Raw genomic sequence first — 11,473 nt, 5'->3', positions numbered from 1 at the left:
GGATGAGTTCATGGAGAGAGGGGCTGGGAGGCAGACCCTATCACCAGGCCTGGAGAAACAGGGCCAGGATTGAGGCTGTGAGTTGAGAGAGAACATGACCAGTCAGGGTCTCTGGAAGCCCTTACAAAGAACAAGGTGCACGAACAAGAGAAGAAAGCATCTCAGGGCTGGGCACGGTGGCTCACACCTGTAATCCCAGCACTTCGGGAGGCTGAGGCAGGCAGATCGCTTGAGCCCAGGAGTCTCAAGCCAACCCAGGCAACACAGTGAGACCCCATCTCTATAAGGGGAAAAAAAACAACCCGAAGCCACATGCACACCTGTAGTCCCAGCTACTCAGGAGGCTGAGGTGGGAGGAATCCTTGAGCCCAAGAGTTCAAGGCTGAAGTGGGCTATGATCACACCACTGCATTCCAGCCTGGACGACAGAGCAAGACCCTATCTCCAGAAGAAAAAGGCATCTCGGGTTTGGGCCCACCATGCTGGGTTTGGTGGATGAAAGAAGTAGCTGATTCCTGAGCAGAAGATGGCCCTGCCCAGACAGGGCGGTGAGGCACTCACCTTGATGTACTGCAAGTCCACGAGTGCCCGGACGCTGAAGTCAGAGATGTACTGGCCCAGGACAGAGCTGCCGAACTGGTTGCTGCTGCCTGCCAAGGTTGATGCAGTCGAGACGTCTGTGCGGTCTGGGTAACTGAGGGAGGCTGAGCGGCTGAGTGGGGTGGGGTGGGCTGGGGAACGGTCTGCAGGGAGAGCAGAGGTTGTCATGCCAGAGGCCACTCTGATGCCCACTCTCACCCTCATGTCCCACCTCATCCCATGGAAGCCCAGGGACACCCCACCCAGGAACAGGAAGTCATTCTTAGGGACAAACAGAAGCATGTAGAAGGTCTGGCTGCATAAGGTCTGACTTCGTTAAAACAAATGAATTAGTTTGTTTAGAACTATTGTGCAACAAGTACTAAAAAGTCTACCAAAACAAATCAACCAAACAGAAAATAAAAACCACAGACTCAGAAAGTTTATAGCTACAAAATCTCTCCCACAACAACCAATCAGTCAAGGGCAACACAATGATCATCTTAGCAGGACAGGCAAACTGCCATCCTTAGGCTGGGCACAGTGGTTCACATTTGTAATCCCAGCACTTTGGGAGGCCGAGGCAGGAGGATGACCTGAGGTCAGAGTTGGAGACCAGGCTGGCCAACATGGTGAAACCCCATCTCTACTAAAAATACAGAAATTAGCCAGGCGTGGTGGCAAACACCTGTAATCCCAGCTACTTGGGAGGCTGAGGCAGGAGAATCGCTTGAACCTGGGAGGTGGATGTTGCAGTGAGCCAAGCTCGCACACTGTACTCCAGCTTGGGTGACAGAGCGAGACTCTGTCTCGAAACAAACAAGCAAACTGCCATCCTTGTCTCAATACCAGCTTATATCAAGTGACATAAACTGCATACTTTTAAATAAAAAATATGCATTAAAAGGAAGAATGTATAGTTTGCACTCTCTCACTGTGAATACACACCCCACACATAAGATGCCCCGTCACACCTTTTTTTTGGAGACAGAGTCTTACTCTGTCACCCAGGCTGGAGTGCAGTGGCATGATTTTGGCTCACTGCAACCTCCGCCTCCCAGGTTTAAGCAATTCTGCTGCCTCAGCCTCCTGAGTAGCTGGGATTACAGGCGCCCAACACCACGCCCCAGATAATTTTTTTTCTTTTTCTTGTTTTTTTTTTTTTTGAGACGGAGTCTCACTCTGTCGCCCAGGCACATTCCACCATGCCTGGCTAATTTTTTTTTTTTGTATTTTTAGTAGAGACAGGGTTTCACTGTGTTAGCCAGGATGGTCTCGATCTTATGACTGCCGGTGATCCGCCTGCCTCAACCTCGCAAAGTGCTGGGATTACAGACAGGTGTGAGCCACTATGCCCTGCCAGCCCTGTCGCCTCTTAAAATGCTCTTATCGGGGGCTGGGCGAGGTGGCTCACACCTGTAAGCACCTTAGGAGGCCGATGTGGGCAGATTGCTTGAGCCGGAGTTCAAGACCAGCCTGGGCAACACAGCAAAACTGCATCTCTACAAAAAATACAAAAATTAGCCAGGCGTGGTGGCTCTTGGCCTGTGGCCCCAGCTCCTTGGGTGGCTGAGGTGGGAGGGTCACCTGAGCCTGGGAGGCGGAGGTTGTAATGAGCCGAGATTGTACCACTACACTCTGTCCACCCACCGACCCCCCAAAAAAGAAAATGCTTTTATGGAGTCAAAAGTGTGTTTTGCACATAACCTACTCAGCATGAAACACAGTCCTACCCACTTCCACCTGCAACCCAGCCAGCCTGGCCGGGGCAGGTCAGGGTGACAGGCGCTTCTCCCCTCTCATGAGGCAGAGTTGTAACAATCTGGAATCTCCAATAAGAGTTGTAACAATCTTGAGTAAGGAAGAATGGGCTTCTTATTTCGAAAAAGAAACTGCTTTTTCAAATGATATACGTTACTGTGTATCATTAACTTGTTTTTGAGAACACAGGAAACCATGAAATGCACAAAGAAGTTAATTGTGAAGGCATGCAGGATCGTTTTAAACAAACAGGAAGCGGACTAAGCTGATTTGCTTATTTAACTATTAAGTTACTAAGTTAGCCATTCTAACAAATTGCCAAGTGAAGAGAACAAACATACTGAATCTAGTGACTCAATGACCAATACAATTTCTAACTAAGTGCATGTGTGTGTGTGTGTGTGTGTGTGTGTGTGTGTGTGTGTTGGATAGCTAGGGAAGGAAGAAGAGTAGAGATGAAGAACAAAGGGGAAAATAAAAATTAAATGAGACAAAAGAGGGACCTGGTAAGGTCTTAGTGGGTCATGAACTGAGGATAATGATTAATTCAACTCTGAACCCAAGATCTAATTAAATAAAAAAAAAAAAGAGAGAGAAGTCTGAGTCCAAGTCTTTATGACTGACGTTATCAAAAGTGGTTTCATGTTTATGTAGCTCTGTATTTTGTAGATTTGAGAACATTTTAGCTGGAAAGCTAGTAATTTCATGCTCCCAAAACATCTAATTATTTTCATAAAACTGAAAAGGAGCCAGGGTATAACAATAGAGACTAAACTGAGTAATACTCTATCTTTGTGCTTAAGTAAAGCTTTGATTTTTATTTATAAAACTAGGAAACTATAGTTTCCTAGTTTACAGTTTATAGTTTATAGTTTCTCAGGAAACTGGCCATTCTATGATGAGGTTGTGGTAGTCCCATGCAAGAACAGGAAATATTTTAGAGGATCATTAGAGGATCAAGCGCAAGTATCTAATGAGTAACACCTCTGATTAAGTTCTAGGAAAAGCAGAAATACTAGGGGTATTACTTAATACTTCACATAGCTATCTGAATGATGGAATGCTTTTAATTAATGCTAACACTCTAGAAACAGGAACTGAATTTTATTTTTAAAATAAACAATTTTCTTTTTAAACTGAATTTATTTTATTATTATTATTATTTTTTAAAGGGTCTTGCTATGTTACCTCGGCTGGTCTCAAACTCCTGGGCTCAAGCAATCCTCCTGCCTCAGCCTCCCAAAGTGCTAGGATTACAGGAATGAGCCACCAAGCCTGGCCAAGAGACTGAATTTAAAACCAACACAAATTAGTGACATGGGCAGAGTGCGGTGGCTCACACCCGTAATCCCAGCACTTTGGGAGGCCAAGGCGGGCGGATCACCCAACATCAGGAGTTCAAGACCAGCCTGGCCAATATGGCAAAACCCTGTCTCTACTAAAAATACAAAATTTGGCCAGGCATGGTGGCTCACGCCTATAATCCCAGCACGTTGGGAGGCCGAGGGGGGTGGATCACAAGGTCAGGAGTTCAAGACCAGCCTGGCCAACATGGTGAAACCCTGTCTCTACTAAAGATACAAAAAATTAGCCAGGGGTGGTGGTGCATGCCTGTAATCCCAGCTACTCGGGAGGCTGAGGTGGGAGGGTCGCTTGAGCCCATGAGGTTGAGGCTGCAGTGAGCTATGATTGCACCACTGCTCTCTAGCCTGGGTGAGACAGAAAGAACGTGTCTCTTAAAACAAACAAACAAAAAAAAGAGGTCCTAGAAAAAATTCACCAAAATCCATTTTGTCTCTGAGAGATGAAATTATGATGCTTTTTAATTTTTTCAATACTTTTTTCTATTTTCCCAATAAGCTACCTTACTTTTATGAGTAAAGCAAAAAATAAATAAAACAAAAACTGCAAGGTTTTTTTTTTTGTTTTCTTTTTTTTAAGACAGAGTTTCGCTCTTGCTGCCCAGGCTGGAGTGCAATGGCACGATCTCGGCTCACTGCAACCTCCGCCTCCTGGGTTCAAGCGATTCTCTTGCCTCAGCCTCCCAAGTAGCTGGGATTACAGGCACCTACCACCACGCCTGGCTAATTTTTGTATTTTTAGTAGAGATGGGGTTTCACCATGTTGGCCAAGCTGGTCTCGAACTCCTGACCTCAGGCAATCCACGCAAGCCTCGGCCTCCCAAAGTGCTGGGATTCCAGGCGTGAGCCACCGCGCCTGGCCAATTGCAAGGTTTTGACCTGGTAATTTTATGGCTGAAAGGATATCCTAAGGACATAACCTTAAACACAGGGAAAGTTTTTGCTTTTTTGCGTAAAAAAGTTTATATCATGGTATTGTTTATAATAAAGACCCCTATGAATATGCATAAAGCATAAAGCGGATAATTAATCAATGAGGGCACACCTGCTCTCAGGATTCAAACCACAGGTGCATCACCTCCCCACCATCCATGAAACCAGAGCGAGCCCAGAGGAGGGGAGGGAGGCTGAGGTCACACTGGGGAGGTTTGAAAGGGACAGGGAGTAACTGCTTCTAAGTCACCTTTTCATCTACTTATTTATTTATTAAACAGAGGGTCAAAATAGCAGAGTATACCTTGGAACAGTTCAGATGGAAGAAGGCCCAGCTGTACAAATGTAAAATGGAAATCCCCGGGCTGAGGTGACAGGTTTTTAGGGCAGTTGGGGTGTGAGGAGCTGAAAGATGCTGGTGCTGCTCCTGATGGACACAGGCCACACCTGACGAGACCAGCACCGTCCTGTGCCCTCTGCGGCCTGGTTGCACACGGGAATCCCAGCAAGCCTCAAGCTGAATGAGTCTGACCCTATTCCCACCGACTCCCTGGACAGGCATCAGGAGCATGACACATCCAAGGCCAGAAGCAGCATATGGCACTGGCCTTTCCTGAAAGACTTTCTGGTTGGAACACCACATTTTCATTGTAATCAGGAAAAAATAGAAATAATAATAATTGAGACCTAACTCAACATTTTACATGAATTCTCCCACGTACTCTCCTGATAACTCTTATGAAGGGGGTACACACATTGTTCCCATTTCACAGAGGGGAAAGCAGAGACAAAGACTGTCGTTTAGCCAGCAACTGTGGAGGTGGCTCTTGAGTAGGCAGTCTGACCTGGGGCCATGCCCCTCACGGCCTCGCAGTTGCCTACCGGGCCAGCAGCTGAACGGGAAGCAAAGCTTGTGAAGAAAATTGGAAAGTCTTTTAGAGAAAGCTGATGAGATGACAAGTCACCCTGCCACGGTGTGTGGGTGGCCTGGAGCAGGAAGTGCTTACCCGCTGGGGTGCGTCTCGTCTTGGCCGCGGAGGGCAGCAGGCTGGCCGGCGCTCACTTGGCTGGGCCAGGAGCAACCCTCCACTCCCAGCCTATCCTCTATGTGTGCATGTGTGTGTGTGCATGTGTGTGTGTTTCTGTGTGTATGTGTCTATGGATGTGTGTTTCGGTGTGTGGTATCTCTGTGTGTGTGTGTGTCTATGGGTGTATCTGTGTGCGTCTGTGTGTGGTATCTGTGTGTCTCTGTGTTTGTGTGTCTATGGGTGTATCTGTGTATATATACCTGTGTGTCTGTGTGTCTGTGTATGTGTCTATGGATGTGTATCTGTGTGTGTCTGTGTGTGTGCCTATGGGTGGGTGTTTCTGTGTGTGTCTGTGTGTGTCCATGGGTGTGTGTCTGTGTGTGTCTCTTTGTGTGTGTGCCTGTGGGTGTGTGTGTGTCTATGACTGGTGTATCTGTGTGTGTATGTGTATCCTGGTATGTCTACGGGTGTGTGTTTCTCTGTGTGTGCCTCTGTGGCATCTGTGTGTCTACGGGTGTATCTGCGTGTGTGTTTCTGTGTGGTATCTCTGTCTATGGGTGTCTGTAGTATCTCTGTGTCTGTGTGTGTGCCTATGGGTGTGTGACTCTGTGTGTGGTATCTCTGTGTGTCTCTCTGGGTATGTGTATCCATGTGTGTCTCTGTGTGTATGTGTCTATGGATGGATGTATCTGTGTCTCTGTGTGTGTGGCCTCTCTGTGCGTGTGTGGTCTCTATGCGTGTGTGGTCTCTTTGTGCGTGTGTGGTCTGTGTGCTTGTGTGGTCTGTGTGTGTGGTCTCTCTGTGCGTGTGTGTTCTCTCTGCGTGTGTGGTCTCTCTGCGTGTGTGTGGTCTCTGTGTGTGTGGTCTCTGTGTGTGTGGTCTCTGCGTGTGTGTGGTCTCTGCGTGTGTGGTCTCTGCGTGTGTGTGGTCTCTGCGTGTGTGGTCTCTGTGTGTGTGTGGTCTGTCTCTGTGTGTGTGGTCTCTCTCTGTGTGTGTGGTCTCTGTGTGTGTGTTCTCTGTGTGTGTGTGGTATCTCTGTGTGGTCTCTCTGTGTGTGGTCTCTGTGTGTGTGGTCTCTGTGTGTATGGTCTCTCTGCGTGTGGTCTCTGTGTGTGTGGTATCTCACTATGTGTGTCTCTGCGTGTGTCTATGGCTATGTGTACCTGTGTGTGTATCTCTCTGTGTGTCTCTGTGTGTATGTGTCTATGAGTGTGTGATCTCAAGGACTAAGAGATCTTTGGGGGCCCCTTCTAGAGCTGAGGCAGCAAAGCTGCCCAGAAATTGGGCCCCAGCCAAGCAGAGCCACTGAGGTCGGGCGGCCCACATTGAGCAGGGGGGCGTCCGGGTCCCTGTGGGGAGGTTAATGCAGCTGCAGTGTGCAGGCACAGGCAGCAGGTGGCAGCGTGACCCTCAGCTATGCCACGTTACCTGTGAGCCAGCAGAGCAGGGAGTTCCGCTTGCCAGGCGGACACCCGACCTGGACTGAAGGCACTGGAGCAAAAGAGAAGGTCAGTGATGGGCGCAGTCAGGAGACAGGACACGGAACCATAGGCACAGGACAGAGGCAGACCTGATGGGGCCAGGCTGCATTGGGCAGAGATGGGCCCAGTGGAGAAAGGGACATGGCTCTGCTGGGAAGGGTGCTCAGGGCATAGCGATGAGCCCTGTGCGGAGACAGGCAGAAGCTGGCTGAGCGTGCTCAGTCATCTCCCCTCCCTTCTGGCCACACCAAGTGGGAACAGAGAGACTATGGGTCGACGGACAGAGCCTGGGCCCTGACTGGGCCTCTGAGGCTTCACTGCACAAACAGCACCTGGGGGAAGCCTCCCGTGCCTGCCTGCCCTTCTGAATGAGATCTCCTCAAACTGAACAGAGAACAGCTGCTCTTGGAGGCACAGGAAGTCGTCCCCAGGCCTGAGGCATCTGGCAGGGTTAACCTGCCCAGAGCCCCGCTCTGGGGCCCTGTCTGTCCCCTGCCCAGGGAGCCTGCCATGCCCCACTCATCTGGTGGAGGGGCCGAGGACATGGTGGATAAGCCAAGCTGGGTGTCAATATTCATGGGTGCCCTACCCCCATTCCCTCTCGGGGTCCTTTTTGTCAAAGGACAGTGAGAGGCACAGCACAGAGGTTCTCTGGGAGCTGCAGCTCGTACCCCACTGGCGTGGCCTGTTCTCCAGCACCAAAGTGGACTTTCTCTCTCTACCCTGCAGCAACCTCGCCCCAGGACCGAAGGCTGGAGAGGAGCGAGGAGATGAGCTGGCAAGACCCGGGCCTGCGGGGCTTTGTCTGTGGGGCTCTGTGGGGAAAGCCTCAGCCACTCAGCACAGGAGAGGGCACTGGGGCGGCCAGAGCGGCGCATCCCCGGACTTTCCGTAACACCTCTCGGAGGGTGCCCAGTCTCCCTTTTGTCTGTCCCCAAGGCCCTTTATTCCATCGGAGCTGACCTCTAACCAAAACCCAGTAGCTGCGTCCTCCGAAAAGCCAAACCCATCTGCAGCCCGCCCTGGCCTGGCTCCTGACCCGGCTCCTGACCCCAGGCACTTTGGATGCTCAGACTCCCCTCCTGTCCTCAGGAGCAGGGCCCTGGGCCTTCCTCCCCACAGGCCTCCTCTCCAGGCAGGCTGGTCTTCTCACCTCTGGACATGCCCTCCGCTGCCTCCAGGCCTTTACTCTAAAATCCCTCACTCCTCTTTTCCCCTCCAGCTTCTGGACCCCATCCAAAGGGGCAGCTCCCTCTGCTCTTCCACACCACCCGCTCCGGGCCCTGGCGGCTCCCGCCTCACCAGCCTCCCTCTGCCCCAGCCAGCTGGCTATGAGCTCTCGGGCCCATGCTCAGTTCTGGTGTCGGTCCATGGCTCCCCAGCTGCAGGGGGGCCAGAGGGCAGCAAAGACCATGCCCAACCACTCACCGGAGGGGACCGAGGTCAGGGCCATAGTCCCATAGTAGGAGAAGGCGCCCGTCTCAAACTTCATGTTCTCCTTCCCTGCCTCCACCTCCACCTTCCCCTGAAAAAACACAGGGCTGGAGTTAGAGACAGAGTGAGGGAGGAAACAAAGGATGAGGCAGGATGGGGAGTGAGGAACAAGGGACGGTGGGGCAGGAGGAAGGGCCGGTACTGGAGCCCTGGAGAGCTCAGCGGCCTGACCTGCGAGATCAAGGGTGGCCTCTAAGGGAGAGGATGGCCACGTGGGGCAGGCGGGGCTCGAGGGCAGGCAGCAGGCTCCCCAGGCCGGGAAGCCACACACCTCTGCAGCAGGCGGGAGAGAGGGCCTGGGGGGTGCTGCAGTGCCAGGGGGAGCAGGTGGCAGGCCCAGGGCTGAGCGGGCTCACCTGCAGGATGAGGATGAAGTAGTCGGCCGGCTTATTTCGGGTGTACAGGTAATGGCGGGCGTAGTACTTATTGTGCTCGTCAAACTTGAGTTCCTGAATGACATCTGGGTACTTGAGTAGCCGCAGCAGGATCTTCTCTGATATCAGGGAGGGGCTAAACTGGGGGACCTCTGTAGGAGGAGAGAGAAGAGACCTCACACGGGGCTGGCCAGGTGGCCCTAAAGCTCGATCACTGCTGTGCCTCCACCCCAACCACAGCAGCCACGCTGTGCTCGGATGACTCCCGCCCTGCTCGGCCGGCCCTCGGTTCTGCACCTCCCTGGGGAGGGAGCACGCTTGGCTTCTGACTGGTTGGATCCAAGGCTGCCTGCCTGCCTGGGCTTGAACAGTGGCTCCTGCAAGAACAGCACATGACCTTGGGCAAACTACTTAACCCATATCTCAGTTTCCTCATCTGTAATATGGGGGTAAAAGCTTCACAGGGTGGTTGTGAGGGCGAATGGGATAGCACATGGACAGTGCTTAGTATATGTGACTATAATTACTGCATCAGCATCAATATCCCACAGGAAAAATAATGGAGAGGGAATTACCACCCCTTAACAAGTAAGGGGTGGGAAGGAAGATGAATTGGGCTGGGGGAAGTGGGGGACAGAGCGGGCAGAGCAGAACCTGTCACCCAAGTCCCCAATGGAGCTTTGAATCAGGGCTGAAAAGAGAGAAATGTCTCTGAACTAGAGGTGAATTCCTGCGGGAACCAGCACACGTCTGCAGAAGGGAGGGCCGGAGAGATAAGAGCAGAGCTGGATACAAGCTCCTCAGAGTGGGTGAGCACACGAGGGGTCCAGCCGCACCCAGCAGGCCTGCAGAAGCGGGAGGGTCCCTTCTCCTTCCCATTCCACAAGCCCTGATGGGCCTGGCCAGCCTAGGAGCCCACCTCAGTGGTTATTTTCTTCTTTGTTATTTTTGAGACAGAATCTTGTTCTGTGGCCCAGGCTGAGTGCAGTGGTGCATTCACAACTTACTGCAGCCTCAAACTCCTGGGCTCAAGCGGTCCTCCCACATCAGCCTCCTGAGTAGCTGGGACCACAGGCATGCAACTGTCCCACCTCACAGCCTCCCAAGTAGCTGGGACTACAGGAGGGCACCACCATGCCTGGCTTTTGTGTTTTTTGTAGAGATGGGGTCTCGCCATGTTGCTCAGGCTGGTCTCGAACTCCTGGGGTCATGCAATCCTCCTGCCTCGGCCTCCCAGAGTGCTGGGATTACAGGTGTGAACCATAGTGCCTACTCATTATTTCCCAAACTATTAAATATAGTAACTTGGATGCTTCCTAGAAGTTTGCAGTAGCCACCCATTAATGGCAAATGAATCGCAGGGAGATCCCCAGGGGTGGAGCAGACACCTGGCCCCTTCCAGGGGTGGCTGTGTTGTCTCTGCACCCCTCACCTGCTGCAGCCCTCATCCTATGGGGGGAAAGTAGCCGGAAACCCAGGACTTCTCCCCCTGTGACCATATTTCCACCAAGACCGGAAGGTCCTCCTCACACTACCCGTGGCTAGGAAGCGATGAGCGGCCAGGAGGAGCTGCGGGGAGATTTTCACTTTGAGCTCATTGTCCGCATCCTTGAAGGCAGAGAAGTCACGCTTGTTCTTCTCAGACACCCGCTTCCGGCTTCGGTTGTCAGCTGCCAGAAGAAGAGCGTGGAATTGAGAACACAGACCCCTGAGGACTCAGGAAAAGACTGGAACCCACCCCACAGCTCCTGCTCTCCAGCCCCTAGTCCCACGCAGGAGCAGCGGGCTCTGGCTGGCAGGGTCCTGGGAGGACCCCGAGGCACAGAGGCCAAGGGTGAAGGCAGCCTCTGGGCACTGCTCTCAGCAACCTGCTTCCTGCTCACCCCGGCCAGTGCAGGGCACCCGGCCACTGGGCCTCCGGATGCTAGGCCTCCTGTGTCCCTGCACTATGGCCCTTCCAGCTAGGGACACCAGGTTTCGATCCAAGCAGGAAAGGGGTCCTGGGCCCTGTGGAAGGCTGGACTCACTGTACATGTCGGACTCGTCCAGGATCTCCGACTTGATGATCTCCTCGATCACGTCCTCCAGGGTGACCAGGCCCAGGACCTCGTAGAAGGGGTCACCCTCACCCTCATTGTTTACCTTCTGCACGATGGCCAGGTGGGACTTCCCTGTGGGACAATGCAGCAGGTCAGACAAGAGCCCACAGGCCAGTCATGAGACTCCCTCAACCAAAACATTAACTCTAGACGTAGGGTCATAAGTCACCAGGATGGGGTCACGGTGGTTTTTATCTTTTCCATCTTTCCTGACGTTTCTACTGCAAACAGACATTGCTTTTATGAAAAGGAAAACTAAAAGCAATTTTTAAAAGCATGTCGTTAAGGACCGCTTTTTTGTTTTTCTCTTTTTTTATGGGGGAAGGACAGGGTCTAGCTCTGTTACCCAGGCTGGAGTGCAGT

The 11,473-nt window shown here is 52.0% G+C and overlaps 1 protein-coding gene across 2 annotated transcripts in view; it reads right to left on the bottom strand.

Annotated features, from left to right (window-relative positions):
- Positions 1-11,473, bottom strand: part of CNNM4 (cyclin and CBS domain divalent metal cation transport mediator 4) — a 48,923-nt gene that overhangs the window by 2,567 nt on the left and 34,883 nt on the right. The window contains exons 2-7 of one of the 2 annotated variants that reach the window (XM_063648468.1): positions 11,039-11,182; positions 10,547-10,681; positions 8,994-9,163; positions 8,572-8,668; positions 7,091-7,153; positions 562-743 (exon numbers count right to left, since the gene is read on the bottom strand). In XM_063648468.1, the coding sequence (XP_063504538.1) occupies positions 562-743; positions 7,091-7,153; positions 8,572-8,668; positions 8,994-9,163; positions 10,547-10,681; positions 11,039-11,182 (791 nt within the window). The remainder of the gene's footprint in view (positions 1-561; positions 744-7,090; positions 7,154-8,571; positions 8,669-8,993; positions 9,164-10,546; positions 10,682-11,038; positions 11,183-11,473) is intronic. The other variant, XM_054475903.2, reaches the window with a different exon arrangement.

Source organism: Pongo pygmaeus, chromosome 12 (genome assembly GCF_028885625.2).
Source record: "Pongo pygmaeus isolate AG05252 chromosome 12, NHGRI_mPonPyg2-v2.0_pri, whole genome shotgun sequence".
NCBI lineage: Eukaryota > Metazoa > Chordata > Mammalia > Primates > Hominidae > Pongo > Pongo pygmaeus.
The sequence above is the reverse complement of the archived record's forward strand: the minus strand, read 5'-3'. Positions and strand labels throughout refer to the sequence as shown.